Below are 16,976 nucleotides of genomic sequence, written 5' to 3'. Positions count from 1 at the left end.
CAGGTTTGGTGCAGTTTGGTTCAGGGGGGCCAAAGTTATGGACCCTCAAAACTGTAGCCCCCATCTCCTATTAGCTCCCATTGGAAACAATGGGGGATAGGGGCACCCCCTTTGGGAGTCCATAACTTTGGACTCCCTGAACCAAACCTCACCAAACTTGGGGGGTAGCATAAGGACAGTCTCCTGATGATACGCTGAAATTTTGGTGCCGCTAGCCCAGGGGTAGGGAACCTGCGGCTCTCCAGATGTTCAGGAACTACAATTCCCATCAGCCCCTACCAGCATGGCCAATTGGCCATGCTGACAGAGGCTGATGGGAATTGTAGTTCCTGAACATCTGGAGAGCCGCAGGTGTGGGGGGGGGGGGGGGTGGGGGGGGGGGGGGGTGGGGGGGGGGGGGCAAGCGGGGGGGGGGGGGGGAAGGGGGGGAGGGCGAGGGGGGGGGGGGTGCTGGGGGGGGGGGTGGGTGGGGGGGGGGGTGTGTGGGGGGGGGGGTGTCGGTGGGGGTGGGGGGGGGGGAGGGGGGGGGGGGGGGTGGGGGGGGGGGGGGGGGGGGGGGGGGGGGGGGGGGGGGGGGGGGGGGGGGGGGGGGGGGGGGGGGGGGGGGGGGGGGGGTGGGGGGGGGGGGGGGTGGGGGGGGGGGGGGGTGGGGGGGGGGGGGGGTGGGGGGGGGGGGGGGTGGGGGGGGGGGGGGGTGGGGGGGGGGGGGGGTGGGGGGGGGGGGGGGTGGGGGGGGGGGGGGGTGGGGGGGGGGGGGGGTGGGGGGGGGGGGGGGTGGGGGGGGGGGGGGGTGGGGGGGGGGGGGGGTGGGGGGGGGGGGGGGTGGGGGGGGGGGGGGGTGGGGGGGGGGGGGGGTGGGGGGGGGGGGGGGTGGGGGGGGGGGGGGGTGGGGGGGGGGGGGGGTGGGGGGGGGGGGGGGTGGGGGGGGGGGGGGGTGGGGGGGGGGGGGGGTGGGGGGGGGGGGGGGTGGGGGGGGGGGGGGGTGGGGGGGGGGGGGGGTGGGGGGGGGGGGGGGTGGGGGGGGGGGGGGGTGGGGGGGGGGGGGGGTGGGGGGGGGGGGGGGTGGGGGGGGGGGGGGGTGGGGGGGGGGGGGGGTGGGGGGGGGGGGGGGTGGGGGGGGGGGGGGGTGGGGGGGGGGGGGGGTGGGGGGGGGGGGGGGTGGGGGGGGGGGGGGGTGGGGGGGGGGGGGGGTGGGGGGGGGGGGGGGTGGGGGGGGGGGGGGGTGGGGGGGGGGGGGGGTGGGGGGGGGGGGGGGTGGGGGGGGGGGGGGGTGGGGGGGGGGGGGGGTGGGGGGGGGGGGGGGTGGGGGGGGGGGGGGGTGGGGGGGGGGGGGGGTGGGGGGGGGGGGGGGTGGGGGGGGGGGGGGGTGGGGGGGGGGGGGGGTGGGGGGGGGGGGGGGTGGGGGGGGGGGGGGGTGGGGGGGGGGGGGGGTGGGGGGGGGGGGGGGTGGGGGGGGGGGGGGGTGGGGGGGGGGGGGGGTGGGGGGGGGGGGGGGTGGGGGGGGGGGGGGGTGGGGGGGGGGGGGGGTGGGGGGGGGGGGGGGTGGGGGGGGGGGGGGGTGGGGGGGGGGGGGGGTGGGGGGGGGGGGGGGTGGGGGGGGGGGGGGGTGGGGGGGGGGGGGGGTGGGGGGGGGGGGGGGTGGGGGGGGGGGGGGGTGGGGGGGGGGGGGGGTGGGGGGGGGGGGGGGTGGGGGGGGGGGGGGGTGGGGGGGGGGGGGGGTGGGGGGGGGGGGGGGTGGGGGGGGGGGGGGGTGGGGGGGGGGGGGGGTGGGGGGGGGGGGGGGTGGGGGGGGGGGGGGGTGGGGGGGGGGGGGGGTGGGGGGGGGGGGGGGTGGGGGGGGGGGGGGGTGGGGGGGGGGGGGGGTGGGGGGGGGGGGGGGTGGGGGGGGGGGGGGGTGGGGGGGGGGGGGGGTGGGGGGGGGGGGGGGTGGGGGGGGGGGGGGGTGGGGGGGGGGGGGGGTGGGGGGGGGGGGGGGTGGGGGGGGGGGGGGGTGGGGGGGGGGGGGGGTGGGGGGGGGGGGGGGTGGGGGGGGGGGGGGGTGGGGGGGGGGGGGGGTGGGGGGGGGGGGGGGTGGGGGGGGGGGGGGGTGGGGGGGGGGGGGGGTGGGGGGGGGGGGGGGTGGGGGGGGGGGGGGGTGGGGGGGGGGGGGGGTGGGGGGGGGGGGGGGTGGGGGGGGGGGGGGGTGGGGGGGGGGGGGGGTGGGGGGGGGGGGGGGTGGGGGGGGGGGGGGGTGGGGGGGGGGGGGGGTGGGGGGGGGGGGGGGTGGGGGGGGGGGGGGGTGGGGGGGGGGGGGGGTGGGGGGGGGGGGGGGTGGGGGGGGGGGGGGGTGGGGGGGGGGGGGGGTGGGGGGGGGGGGGGGTGGGGGGGGGGGGGGGTGGGGGGGGGGGGGGGTGGGGGGGGGGGGGGGTGGGGGGGGGGGGGGGTGGGGGGGGGGGGGGGTGGGGGGGGGGGGGGGTGGGGGGGGGGGGGGGTGGGGGGGGGGGGGGGTGGGGGGGGGGGGGGGTGGGGGGGGGGGGGGGTGGGGGGGGGGGGGGGTGGGGGGGGGGGGGGGTGGGGGGGGGGGGGGGTGGGGGGGGGGGGGGGTGGGGGGGGGGGGGGGTGGGGGGGGGGGGGGGTGGGGGGGGGGGGGGGTGGGGGGGGGGGGGGGTGGGGGGGGGGGGGGGTGGGGGGGGGGGGGGGTGGGGGGGGGGGGGGGTGGGGGGGGGGGGGGGTGGGGGGGGGGGGGGGTGGGGGGGGGGGGGGGTGGGGGGGGGGGGGGGTGGGGGGGGGGGGGGGTGGGGGGGGGGGGGGGTGGGGGGGGGGGGGGGTGGGGGGGGGGGGGGGTGGGGGGGGGGGGGGGTGGGGGGGGGGGGGGGTGGGGGGGGGGGGGGGTGGGGGGGGGGGGGGGTGGGGGGGGGGGGGGGTGGGGGGGGGGGGGGGTGGGGGGGGGGGGGGGTGGGGGGGGGGGGGGGTGGGGGGGGGGGGGGGTGGGGGGGGGGGGGGGTGGGGGGGGGGGGGGGTGGGGGGGGGGGGGGGTGGGGGGGGGGGGGGGTGGGGGGGGGGGGGGGTGGGGGGGGGGGGGGGTGGGGGGGGGGGGGGGTGGGGGGGGGGGGGGGTGGGGGGGGGGGGGGGTGGGGGGGGGGGGGGGTGGGGGGGGGGGGGGGTGGGGGGGGGGGGGGGTGGGGGGGGGGGGGGGTGGGGGGGGGGGGGGGTGGGGGGGGGGGGGGGTGGGGGGGGGGGGGGGTGGGGGGGGGGGGGGGTGGGGGGGGGGGGGGGTGGGGGGGGGGGGGGGTGGGGGGGGGGGGGGGTGGGGGGGGGGGGGGGTGGGGGGGGGGGGGGGTGGGGGGGGGGGGGGGTGGGGGGGGGGGGGGGTGGGGGGGGGGGGGGGTGGGGGGGGGGGGGGGTGGGGGGGGGGGGGGGTGGGGGGGGGGGGGGGTGGGGGGGGGGGGGGGTGGGGGGGGGGGGGGGTGGGGGGGGGGGGGGGTGGGGGGGGGGGGGGGTGGGGGGGGGGGGGGGTGGGGGGGGGGGGGGGTGGGGGGGGGGGGGGGTGGGGGGGGGGGGGGGTGGGGGGGGGGGGGGGTGGGGGGGGGGGGGGGTGGGGGGGGGGGGGGGTGGGGGGGGGGGGGGGTGGGGGGGGGGGGGGGTGGGGGGGGGGGGGGGTGGGGGGGGGGGGGGGTGGGGGGGGGGGGGGGTGGGGGGGGGGGGGGGTGGGGGGGGGGGGGGGTGGGGGGGGGGGGGGGTGGGGGGGGGGGGGGGTGGGGGGGGGGGGGGGTGGGGGGGGGGGGGGGTGGGGGGGGGGGGGGGTGGGGGGGGGGGGGGGTGGGGGGGGGGGGGGGTGGGGGGGGGGGGGGGTGGGGGGGGGGGGGGGTGGGGGGGGGGGGGGGTGGGGGGGGGGGGGGGTGGGGGGGGGGGGGGGTGGGGGGGGGGGGGGGTGGGGGGGGGGGGGGGTGGGGGGGGGGGGGGGTGGGGGGGGGGGGGGGTGGGGGGGGGGGGGGGTGGGGGGGGGGGGGGGTGGGGGGGGGGGGGGGTGGGGGGGGGGGGGGGTGGGGGGGGGGGGGGGTGGGGGGGGGGGGGGGTGGGGGGGGGGGGGGGTGGGGGGGGGGGGGGGTGGGGGGGGGGGGGGGTGGGGGGGGGGGGGGGTGGGGGGGGGGGGGGGTGGGGGGGGGGGGGGGTGGGGGGGGGGGGGGGTGGGGGGGGGGGGGGGTGGGGGGGGGGGGGGGTGGGGGGGGGGGGGGGTGGGGGGGGGGGGGGGTGGGGGGGGGGGGGGGTGGGGGGGGGGGGGGGTGGGGGGGGGGGGGGGTGGGGGGGGGGGGGGGTGGGGGGGGGGGGGGGTGGGGGGGGGGGGGGGTGGGGGGGGGGGGGGGTGGGGGGGGGGGGGGGTGGGGGGGGGGGGGGGTGGGGGGGGGGGGGGGTGGGGGGGGGGGGGGGTGGGGGGGGGGGGGGGTGGGGGGGGGGGGGGGTGGGGGGGGGGGGGGGTGGGGGGGGGGGGGGGTGGGGGGGGGGGGGGGTGGGGGGGGGGGGGGGTGGGGGGGGGGGGGGGTGGGGGGGGGGGGGGGTGGGGGGGGGGGGGGGTGGGGGGGGGGGGGGGTGGGGGGGGGGGGGGGTGGGGGGGGGGGGGGGTGGGGGGGGGGGGGGGTGGGGGGGGGGGGGGGTGGGGGGGGGGGGGGGTGGGGGGGGGGGGGGGTGGGGGGGGGGGGGGGTGGGGGGGGGGGGGGGTGGGGGGGGGGGGGGGTGGGGGGGGGGGGGGGTGGGGGGGGGGGGGGGTGGGGGGGGGGGGGGGTGGGGGGGGGGGGGGGTGGGGGGGGGGGGGGGTGGGGGGGGGGGGGGGTGGGGGGGGGGGGGGGTGGGGGGGGGGGGGGGTGGGGGGGGGGGGGGGTGGGGGGGGGGGGGGGTGGGGGGGGGGGGGGGTGGGGGGGGGGGGGGGTGGGGGGGGGGGGGGGTGGGGGGGGGGGGGGGTGGGGGGGGGGGGGGGTGGGGGGGGGGGGGGGTGGGGGGGGGGGGGGGTGGGGGGGGGGGGGGGTGGGGGGGGGGGGGGGTGGGGGGGGGGGGGGGTGGGGGGGGGGGGGGGTGGGGGGGGGGGGGGGTGGGGGGGGGGGGGGGTGGGGGGGGGGGGGGGTGGGGGGGGGGGGGGGTGGGGGGGGGGGGGGGTGGGGGGGGGGGGGGGTGGGGGGGGGGGGGGGTGGGGGGGGGGGGGGGTGGGGGGGGGGGGGGGTGGGGGGGGGGGGGGGTGGGGGGGGGGGGGGGTGGGGGGGGGGGGGGGTGGGGGGGGGGGGGGGTGGGGGGGGGGGGGGGTGGGGGGGGGGGGGGGTGGGGGGGGGGGGGGGTGGGGGGGGGGGGGGGTGGGGGGGGGGGGGGGTGGGGGGGGGGGGGGGTGGGGGACTTTGTCCAGATTATTTTGAGGGTCCTTGGACCCACGTTTCTTACACTTCCTTTCCTCTTGGCGGCTCAAGGCGGCTTACAGTGGGTCAAAAAATTACAAGTTAATACCTAAACAAAATAACACACCCCAAGTGTCGCCACCTGCACAACGCCTGCTGTTTATTGCCCGCTGAAAGCCCCGGCAAACAAATACTTGCACCATCTCCTGAAGAAGAACTGCAACAACAAAGGGACCCTCCTCCTCACTTTAGGCAGCTCCTTCTACAGAACCGGAGCCACCATAGAAAAGGCCCTGGGCTCTGGTGGATACCAGGCATACCCCCTCAAGTGTGGGAGGAACCAGCAGCCACCACCCAGGGACATACAGGAAGAGATGGCCCTCCTTGGGACCCATGCCAGGAAGGGCTTTAAATGCCATGGCCGACATCCTGAACTCAGATTCTTCTTCTCCTTCTCCTTCTCCTTCTCCTTCTCCTTCTCCTTCTTCTCCTTTTTCTCCTCCTCCTCCTCCTCCTCTTCTTCTTCTAGGTCTGGGAAAACAAGGAACATTCTCTCTCTCTTTATTCAATTTGTATCCTGCCCTATCCCCGAAGGACAGGGCGGAGCAGAGACCTGGTGTACCCGGGGAGGAAACCTCCCATTCAAAGTGGCTTGTCTTGAGCGTTCTCTCATTCAGGGTGCTCGACTGAGAGGTGCCAGGGTTCGGGGGGGGGGGGGGGGCGGAGGGGTGTTGGAAGTCCCACCCACCGGTTGGAAGCCATTGTCCAAGGAGCAAGTACTGGTTGCTGTATAGCTCCATGGGGAGAAAGTCCTCTTCTCTGCTGCTATAGCTTAGACTTCCCAGAGCACTTTCAATTCAGATATGGTCCTGCCCAGGAATTAAAATCACCGGGAGAAATCCTCCTGACTGCCCCACCAATCAAAGAAGCTCATTTGGTAGGTGACCCCAAGACAGGGGGGGAGCTTTGGAATTCAGCTGCCCCAAAGTCTAAGGAACAGCCTCCCCATGGATGTGCATCTGCCCCCCTTCGGGAGGCAGTTGAAGGCGGCGTGTTTATTTACTCAGTTAAAGCAATCCTAAATTGTGATTTTCAGTTTTGGTTTTATGTATTTGGATGGGAGACCAAGGAAGTCCAGGGCTGCTACTAAGAGGACAGCGTGACAGCCCACCCCCGAATATCTCTTGCCTTGAGAAACCCACTGGAAGTCTCCATAAAACAGTTTGGTCTTGGCAGCAGCCCCCCCCGCTGCGTCTCTTGGCTATACCGTAGGCCCAGAGGCATATCTGGGGGGAATGGTGCCAAGAGACAACCCCTTCTTGGGGGCACCGAGGCCCGCCCTTGCTGGCCTGCACAGAGGCCAGTGAGCGTGTCTCAGAAGGAGTAGTCTGGAAGCACACACTGTTTGATTACATGGAGGGGTGCCCAGCGCTGCCTTACGTGACCAACCAAAAGGCGTGTGCCCAGGGACATGGAAGTGATCCTGTAATCCGATAAATATAAGTGTCTGCATAGACCACCTTGAGGGTTGTAAGGAAGTGTCAAGATCTGTGTGAAAACCTGTTAATGGAGGAGTGACCAAGCCATGTGGGTCTCCAGAGGTTCATAGACTACAATTTCCATCAGCCCCTGCCAGGGTGGCAGAACTTACAGAGAATGGGTTGAAGGAAGAAGAAGAAGAAGAAGAAGAAGAAGAAGAGGAGGAGGAGGAGGAGGAGGAGTTTGGATTTATATCCCCCCTTTCTCTCCTGCAGGAGACTGGAAGGGGCTGACAATCTCCTTGCCCTTCCCCCCTCACAACAAACACTCTGTGAGGTAGGTGGGGCTGAGAGAGCTCCGAGAAGCTGTGAGCTAGCCCAAGGTCACCCAGCTGGCTTGTGTGGGAGTGCACAGGCTAATCTGAATGCCCCAGAGAAGCCTCCACAGCTCAAGAAGCGGCAGAGCGAGGAGAATCAAGCTTCGGTTCCTCCAGATTAGATACACGAGGCTCTTAACCTCCTATGCCACTGCTGCTTCAACAAGGAGTTGGATTTATACCCCCTTTTCCCTTCTGCAAAAGAAACTCCAAAGGGGCTTATAAACTCCTTTCCCTCCCTCCCGTCCACAACAAACCCCCTGTGAGGTGGATGGGGCTGAGAGCCTCCTGAAGAGGCAGTGACTAGCCCAAGGTCACCCAGCTGGCGTGTGTGGGAGTGCACAAGCTAATTTGGTTCACCACACCAGATGGCTTCCACAATTCAAGTGGCAGAGAGGTGAATCAAACCCGGTTCTCCAGATTAGAGGGAGAAAAATAATGCATCTCCTGCCGGCCTGTCCATTAGGGAGTTGCTCCTACCTGGGATTTTGCAAAAGAATAGCTGATTTGGTGATATTTGAATATCCCAAGTTGAGGAAAATAAAATGGGACAAACTTGTTTTGGGGATGAGACCTGTGTGAAGTCCCCTACCCAAACAGTTTGTATTGGGCCCTACACTTGCTGTATTTGTTGTTCTGTCTTGGAACCCACCATAGTCCTCCAAAACATCCTATTGTTTTACAGTCTTGGGGTGCTGTGTGGTTTTCCGGACTGTATGTGATATTCTAGTAGCATTTTCTCCTGACGTTTAGCCTGCATCTGTGGCTGGCATCTTCAGAGGATCTGAGGGTAGTAGAGATGCCAGCATGAAGGCGCAGGTGAAACATCAGAAGAAAATACTACTTTAATTCACGGCTTCTTTCTAAAACTACACAACACCCCAGTGATTCCGGCTGAGAAAGTATTGGACAATATGTTTACAGCCTTCCTCAGGTCTTATGAACAAAAGACAGCGGACTGTGGCTTCCTTTGTTGATTCCAGTCCATCTCATGGTGGGTCTGCTGCCTTCAATCTTTCCTAACATTACTGTCTTTCCCAGGAACTCTTGTCTTCTTGGGATGTGACCAAAACACAACAGCCTCAATTTAGTCATTTTAGCTTCTAGGGAGAGCTCAGGCTTGATTTGATCTGGAACCCACTGATTCTTTTTTTTGTGTACCCGTGCAAGTTATCTGTGACATTTTCAGCCAACACCTCATTTCAAAGGAATCTATTTCCATCCTGTCCAGTTTTCTTCTTTGTCCAACTTTCCTGCCCATAAATAGTAATGAAATAGAGAATAAGGTGGTATGGATTTTGGTAGCTAGCGACACATCCTTATGTAACCCCTATATTCAGAATGGGTTGACCCAGAAAGAGGTGGAGACTCAAAGCAACAGAAGGCTACCCAAAAACTGAGTGAAGTTGGAGGAAGCTCTGAGGCTGGCTACCAGGCTGGGACCTTGATTTAATTCTTGATAAGCTCTGCTTACCTTGTTTAAGGGCTTGCTATATGTATGTAGTTGATGGGAGTTCGTTTGGGGACCTTCATAATCTTGGATCCCATTCACCAAGCCTCTAAGAAGTCTTCATAAGCAGGAAGGAGTGGACTTGGCATTTATCAGTAGATTGTCAAGATAAAAGGACTTGAAATGCAACCTAGAAGGACTGTTAAATGTTAATGTTAAAAGTGTTATTTGTTAAGGAAGTAAGCCATTTTGTTTGGTAGTCCTTTTAACTCCTTCCAAGTTCTGCCTAGAACCCACAGTTAGAGGTTACACTTACACTTAAACAATCTTTTCTAGTGTATTGTCGAGAAGGCTTTCACAGCCGGATTCAACTGGTTGTGGGGGGGGTTTTCTGGTGACCACACAGCCTGGAAAACCCACCACAAACAATGTTTTCTCACTCCTTCATCGCTGCCCTTCCTTTCCACTCTCCAATCACCTTCTTGATTCCTTGGTTGCAGTCTCCCTTTTGGCTGATGATGGAGCCGAGGAATCAAAAGTCTCCAACAATTTCAAATTCCTCTTTGTCCACTCTAAAGCTGAATAGTTCTCATTACTTCTTGCCTTCTGAGCCTAACTTTGGTTAGGAGGTGGAAGGGGTATAGATTTAATAAGATGCAAATAAACAAATAAATAAATAAATTGATATTCAGCTGTAGCCCTGCATTAACACTTTCTCCTACCATTGGTGTATCTAGAATTGTTAATGGTCTTTCCCACAGTTTTTGCTTCACCTTCATCTAGATCAGTGTTGGCCAGACAGCCACTCGAGGCCGAGTGCCCCAATTGCAACCCCAAACCCACTTATTTATAGCAAAGTGCCAACATAGCGAATTTAACCTGAATACTGAGGTTTTTAGATTAGAAAAAAACGGTTGGCTCCGAGGACACTTGGTGAAGCAACAAATGTAACGCAGCGAATGGAGTGAATCATGACCCTAGGAGGGTTGCTCAGAACAAAGCCCGTACCCAACAGCTGAGGCCTTACTCCCCAGGTGAAGGATTGTGCCCAGGCTAGCCTAGATGTGTGTGTGTGTGTGATTTTCCGCCCCCCCTCACATGATTAATTCTGTGCCGCAGCGTGCCCACAGAAGAAAGAGGCTCTGAGTACCACCTCTGGCACCCGTGCCATAGGTTAGCCACAGCTGATCTAGATCTAAGATTGGCTTTCCTTTTCGATGTGTTCTGCATACAGATTGAAGAGAGAGAGAGAGATAAAATACATCCTTGTCTAACACCTTTGCCAACTGGAAACCATTCTGTTTCTCCATATTCTGTCCTCCTAACAGTAACCTCTTGTCCAGGGAACAAGTTGTACATCGAAACAATCAGATGCTGCGGCATCCCCTTGTTGTTAAAAAGCAGTCATCCCTTTTTCCTCATGCACACACTGAAACGTTTTGCTGTACTCTGTGAAATGCAGGTTGAGTCTCCTCCGAAATTCTCTCATGTGCCCCAGTGCATTTCCAGTTATACCCCGCCCACTCTCCTGAAGGACTCAGGGTGGCTTTACACAGTGGTGGGAATCCAAAAATTTTAGTAACAGGTTCCCATGGTGGTGGGATTCAAACAGTGGCGTGGCGCCAATGGGGCTGAAGTGGCACGACTGCGGCGAGTGGCTGGGCATTCTGGGGCAGGGCATTTGCTGGGCGGGGCTGTGGCAGGGCCTTGGCAGCTGCACCAGAATCGCTTGGGCGGGAAGCGAATGCACGGACGCGGGGCTGCCATGCACGCCGGTGCACCTCCTGCTAGACTGCGTCAAGTTCTGCTTGGCGCTACTGCTGAGAGGAGGCGCGTAACTAAAGGCAAATAATCGCGTGTGAAATGCCCATTAGTAACCCCCCCTCTCGGCTTTACACCAATAGTGGTAACCTACTCTCGGGAACGCAAGCGAAGGCCTGCTGGATCCACCTCTAAGCTTTACATAGGATGCATAATAAAAAGCAGTACAAAATCACAAAAAAATACAAATGTAACTGCTAAACCAATATAAAGACCAGTTACATTACAATTTCAAAGATGGCTTAAAATCTAACAGGAGAATAACAATGATATAAAAGAGTAGGTGTGCGCACATCATATCCCGGATGGGACCAAGAAAGCGATAAATATCAAAATGGGTGCCTGGCTGGTCCCCACAGAAAAGGCCTGGGAGCAGTGGTGGCAAAGCCTATGCCATGGAGTTGCCAGAGGTGGCACTCAAGAGCCCTCTCTGTGGGCACTTCGCCAACTAAGACCTAGTAGTTTGGGGGGAAGCAGTGTAGGTAACCCTGTTAAGTGCTGTTAGAACCCCACTGATTTTCATTCAAAGAACTAAAAGCGCTGATCCTTTACCTAGGGGAGTAAGCTTCCGGTTGCTGTGGCAATGGGGCTTGCTTCTGAGTAAACCCTCCTAGAATTAGAGTGATTCACCTTACATTTTGAAGCGTTGCACAGTTGCTTCACCAAGCTTTACTCCCCAAGTGATCGCGGCCTCGGAGCCAACCATTTTTTTCTAAGCGAAAACCTCAGTATTCAGGTTAGAATTGCAGCGTTGGCACTTCGCGATAATCAAATGAGTTTTGGTTTGCAATTTGGGCACTTTCGGTCTCTCAAAAAGGTTAAGCTATCACTGGCCTGGGGAAACCACTCCATTTTACAGGCCCTGTGGAACTGAGAGAAATCCCACAAAGGCCGGATGTGGATTTTGGGAGTATGTTCCATCAGGTCCCTGGCCTATGTTGATGCCAGCTTCTGGACATCCTTGGGGGGCCAAGACCAGTGGTGGGATTCAGCTGGTTCGCACCACTTCGGCATAACCGGATGTTTCAACGGTGCTTGTAAACAACCGGTTGTTAAATTATTTGAATCCTACCACTGTCCAGGACCACGAGTAAGTTCCCCTCCACAGACTAGAAGGACAATAAGGGGAAGAAGAAGAAGAAGAGTTTGGATTTATATCCCCCCTTTCTCTCCTGCAGGAGACTCAAATGGACTGACAATCTTCTTGCCCTTCTCCCCTCACAACAAACACCCTGTGAGGTGGGTGAGGCTGAGAGAGCTCCGAGAAGCTGTGACTAGCCCAAGGTCACCTAGCTGGCGTGTGTGGGAGTGTACGGGCTAATCTGAATTCCCCCAGATAAGCCTCCCACAGCTCAGGCGGGAGAGCTGGGAATCAAACCCGGTTCCTCCAGATTAGATACATGAACTCTTAACCTCCTACGCCACTGCTGCTCTCGCAGATATGCAGGTCCAAGACCATTAATGGACCTAAAGGTCAACACCAAAACTTTGAAGAAGACCCCAGTGCTGCTCAGTAGGCAACCATTGAAAATTTTTTTTAAGGACAGGTGTTATATGGTCTGGATTGAGAGCTTCTTCTGGGGAGGCCTACAACGAGGTGCATGTTGAATGAGCTTCAATTTCTGGATCAGCATCAAAGGCAGGCCAACGTAAAGCAAATTACGGTAGCCTAGAGGTGACCATCTCATGGATTACTGTGGCTAAATCAGCCCGAGAGAAATATGGTGCCTGCTGCCATCACATATATAGTGCCTGTCACAGATTGAAAAAAAATGCTGTCTGGGCCATCTTTGTGACCCTGGTCCTCCCAACATAAGAGGTGGGACTCAAGTTCACACCCAGACTCCTCACACCCGATGAGAGCCAAGATGGAGGGTCTCACCGTCCAGGACAGGCTGACTGGAAATTCCCTGGCGATTTCCCCAGCTGAGCCCTTGGAATCTCTCCATTCTTGATGGATTTAATTCCCATTTGCTGCGCTCTCAACCAACCAGCCACGGCTTCTAAACAGATGAGTTGAGGGACTGGAGCACCTTCCCTATGAGGAGAGAGGCTACAGCGTTTGGGACTCTTTAGTTTGGAGGAGAGGAGACGTCTGAGGGGATATGATCGAAGTCTATAAAATTATGCATGGGGTAGAAAATGTTGACAGAGATAGAATTTTTCTCTCTTTCTCACAATACTAGAAACGAACCAGGAGGCAGCCATTGAAAATGCTGGGGGAAGAATTAGGACTAATAAAAGGAAACACTTCTTCACGCATGGCGTGTTGATTGGTGTTTGGAATATGCTGCCACAGGAGGTGGTGATGGCCACTAACCTGGATATGGCAGCTTTAAAGGGAGGGCTTGGACAGCAGATTTATGGAGGAGAGATGTCGATCTGGTGGCTACCAATCTTGATCTGAGGTTGCAAATGCCTTGGCAGACCAGGTGCTCTGGAGCAACAGCAGCAGAAGGCCATTGCTTTCACATCCCTGCCTGTGAGCTCCCAAGCGCACCTGGTGGGCCCTTTCTGCAGTAGCAAGAGAGCTGGACTAGATGGACTCTGGTCTGATCCAGCAGGCTAGTTCTTATGTTCTTATGTTCTTAGTGCTGGAGAGCACTCCAGGGGGGCAGAAGGCGGGTTGGCCCTTCATGTCGTGAGAAGTGAGCTGGGTGTCCTCCGCATATGGATAGCATCCCAGCCCAAAAATACCTGCACCAGCTAGGCCAGGGGGGCATATAGACATTAAATAACATGCGGGGAGGGAGGACAGCCCAGTGGTGGGATTCAAATGAATTTAACAACCCGGTTCGATTTGGGTGGGATTTAAATAATTTAACAATTGTTTGTTTAAAAGCACCATTTTAACAACCGGCTCTGCAGGAGTGGTGCAAACTTGCTGAATCCCACCACTGGGATGGCCCCATTCGGCACCACACACATATAGTCACTGAAGATAGAGGCCAACTCAGCATTGACATTAAGATCCCCCCAAGACTATCAGTTTAGGGAAGCCCAAGGCCCCACTCGAGATGATGACCTCCAAGGAGCTAAGGCAGGCTGTCTGCCCAGTGTTAGCTAGGCAACGGTACACCAACGAAGCCCAGCCAGCTTCTCCAAGAGTCCCCAACCCAGAGGCCCAAACACTCCATTCTGGTGATTGATGGAACAGGGGTCATCCAAAAGAAGAAGAGGAAGCAGCAGCAGCAGCAGAATTGGATTTATATCCTCCTTTTTCTCCTATAGGAGACTCCTGCAGGAGAGAAAGGGGGGATATAAATCCAAACTCCTCCTCCTCCTCCTCCTCCTCTTCTTCACTTCTCCTCCTCCTCTTCTTCTTCTTCCTCTTCCTCTTCCTCTTCTCCTTCTCTTCTCCTTCTCCTTCTTCTCTTCTCCTTCTCCTCCTCCTCCCCCTCCCCCTCCTCCTCCTCCTCTTTCTCTCTTCTTCTTCTTCTTCTTCTTCTTCTTCTTCTTCTTCTTCTTCTTCTTCTTCTCTCCTCCTCCTCCCCTCCTCCTCTTCTTCTTCACTTCTCCTCCTCCTCTTCTTCTTCTTCCTCTTCTCCTTCTCTTCTCCTTCTCCTTCTTCTCTTCTCCTTCTCCTTCTCCTCCTCCCCCTCCTCTTCCTCTTCCTCTTCCTCCTCCTCCTCTTTCTCTCTTCTTCTTCTTCTTCTTCTTCTTCTTCTTCTTCTTCTTCTTCTTCTTCTTCTTCTTCTCTCCTCCTCCTCCTCCTTCTCTCCTCCTCCTCCTCTTCTTCACTTCTCCTCCTCCTCCTCTTCTTCTTTTTCCTCTTCTCCTTCTCTTCTCCTTCTCCTTCTCCTCTTCTCCTTCTCCTGCTCCTTCTCCCCCTCCCCCTCCTCCTCCTCCTCATCCTCTTTCTCTCTTCTTCTTCTTCTTCTTCTTCTTCCTCCTCCTCCTCCTCTTCTTCTTCTTCTTCTTCTTCTTCGGGGCTGACAATCTCCTTGCCCTTCCCCTCCTCCCTCACAACAAACACCCTGTGAAGTTGGGTGGAGCTGAGGAAAACTCCGTGGGGCTGTGGTTAGCTTAAGGTCACCCAGCTGGCGTGTGTTGGAGTGTACAGGCTAATCTGAATTCCCCAGAGAAGCCTCCACAGCTCAGGTGGCAGAGCGGGGAATCAAACCCGGCTCCTCCAGATTAGAGTACACCTGCTCTTAACCACTATGTCACTAGGATCCCAGATCAACATAGCTACACCATCATCTCAGCCCTGAATTCGAGTCTGATGGACACCCCCCGATCTTGATGGGGTAACTTCATTTAAGTTTTCTGCCCCCCCCCCCCCCTTGCCCAGGTCTCTGTGATACAAGCCAGGTCCATCCAGCAGGTGGGAAGCAGAGGTGGGATCCAGCAGGTTCTCACCAGTTCCCGAGAGTGGGTGACTAATTATTTCTGCGTGTGCCGAGAGGGGGTTACTAATTGGGTCTGCTTTTCCATTAGAAATTCCATTGGGTCCAAAAATCATCCAAGTCCTGTTGTTTCCTATGTGGCTGGTTGGCGAGGGTAGAAAAAAAAGGGATAATTCTCCCTGTTGGGCTGTTTTAAAAACATGTTTTAGAAATATGGTCAAGTTCCTTGTTTAAGGAAAGTATCCTTCTTTTGATTTCTAGAAACAAAATTAAGTATTTGAAAGTATTAAGTATTTGACAGGCAGTCAATTAGAGGAGAAGTCATTGTTTCTGTTGGCAGTAGACAATAGGACTTGCTATAATGAGTTTAAATTATGGACAGAAAGATACCAGCTGGAAATTAGGAACTTTTTTTTTACAGTAAGAGTTTTTTACAGTAACAGAGAAATTATTAATGCCCCGCCCCCGGAATGCCCGGCCACGCCCCCGTCGTGCCCCGCCCAGCCCCATTGGCGCTACGCCACTGTTTGAATCCCACCGCCATGGGAACCTGCTACTAAAAATTTTGGATCCCACCACTGCTTAGAACCGCAGTCTTATTATTAATGCACCTGGCATTTATCAACATCAGTGATGGAGCAGGGCCTATCAGCCCCACTCTGCGACCGGCATGTCACGAGATAAGTCACAGGTTAGACAGAGAGCAAGCATTTCTGCATCTCATCCTCTGTCTAAATACCACCCACGCCTACCACCATATCTGCCCTGTCGTATCACCACATATCACATATCTCTTGGCACATTCTTGTCAAGATGTTGATGGACTCTATTTCTATGGTTTGAAATAGCTCTATTGATTTCCCGTCTGCTCCTGGTGATTTGTTTCTCTCAGGGTGGCTTTCACTTTACTTTCTAAAACTGCAGGTTCTTCTTCAAAAAAATTCTTCTTGGAACAAATCTGTCATCCTTTCATCTCTTCCGTATAGTTCTTCAGTGAATTGCGCTCACCTTTTCTTTAATTTGTCTGATTCAGTTAATATATTTTCATGTTGATCTTTCGGCATATCCAAACGTCCCTTTAATTTCTTGAATCTTATGGAATAGATGGAATAGGTCTCTTTATAATAGTTGTCTCAGCACGCAAGTCATTGGAACACCACATTTAGACTTTTGATTCTGCTTGTCACCTTTTACTTTTGCTTCTCACCTGCCTTCATCAATTTTAAACATATCCTCAACCATCCATTGAGGCTTCTCATTTCTTTGGCTACAGGAATAGTCTTTGTGCATTCTTCCTTGATAATATCTCAACTTTCAACAAATTCTTGTGTTTCATGTTCATTTGAACTTAATGGTACAAATCTGTTCTTTACATGGTCTTTAAACTCTTCAGGAATATTGCTTAAATTATATTTTGGCACTGTAATTATTCTGGTGTTTTTCATAGAATCATAGTTGAAAGGGACCACAAGGTCTATCAAGTCCAACCCTCTGCCATGCAGGAAGATACAATCAAAGTACTCCTGACAGACTCTCTTTAAAAACCTCCAAAGAAGGAGACTTCACTGCACTCTGAGGCAGTGTATTCTACTGTCCAACAGCCCTTACAGTCAGGAAGTTTAGGTGGAACCTCTTTTCTTGTATTTTGAATTCGTTACTTCGTGTCCCAGTCTCTGGAACAGCATAAAACAAGCTTGCTCCCTTCTCAACATGACATCCCTTCAGATACGTAAACGTGGCTGTCATGTCCCCCCGTAACCTTCTCTTCTCCAGACTAAACATACCCAGCTCCCTAAGTCTCTCCTCGTAGGGCATGGATTCCAGACCTTTCACCATTTTGGTTGCCCTCCTCTAGACCCGTTCCAGCTTGTCAATTTCCTTCTTGAATTGCAGTGTCCAGAATTGGACACAGTATGCCAGGTGAGGTCTGACCAATGCAGAATAGAGCAGTAATATTACATCCCTCGATCTAGACACTATACTCCTTTTGATGCGGTCTAGAATCACATTGGCTTTCTTGGCTGCCATATCACACTGCTGACTCATGTTCGGTTTGTGGTCTACAAAGACTCCCAGATTCCTTTCTCTGAAGAAGAAGAAGAAGAAGAAGAAGAAGAAGAAGAAGAAGAAGAAGAAGAAGAAGA

At 61.3% G+C, this 16,976-nt stretch overlaps 1 protein-coding gene across 1 annotated transcript; it reads left to right on the top strand.

Moving 5' to 3' along the window:
• Positions 1 to 497: 497 nt before the first annotated feature.
• LOC125438737 (glycine-rich protein DOT1-like) lies at positions 498 to 10,935 on the top strand (the record flags this gene model as incomplete). The annotated part of the gene is made up of 3 exons (XM_048507257.1): positions 498 to 1,070; positions 6,630 to 6,812; positions 10,843 to 10,935. Coding segments are annotated over 3 exons (849 nt in total), but the record flags the coding sequence as incomplete, so codon positions are not given.
• Positions 10,936 to 16,976: the final 6,041 nt, after the last annotated feature.

Source organism: Sphaerodactylus townsendi, linkage group LG01, assembly GCF_021028975.2.
Source record: "Sphaerodactylus townsendi isolate TG3544 linkage group LG01, MPM_Stown_v2.3, whole genome shotgun sequence".
Lineage (NCBI taxonomy): Eukaryota > Metazoa > Chordata > Lepidosauria > Squamata > Sphaerodactylidae > Sphaerodactylus > Sphaerodactylus townsendi.
This window is presented reverse-complemented; position numbering and strand designations above follow the sequence as displayed.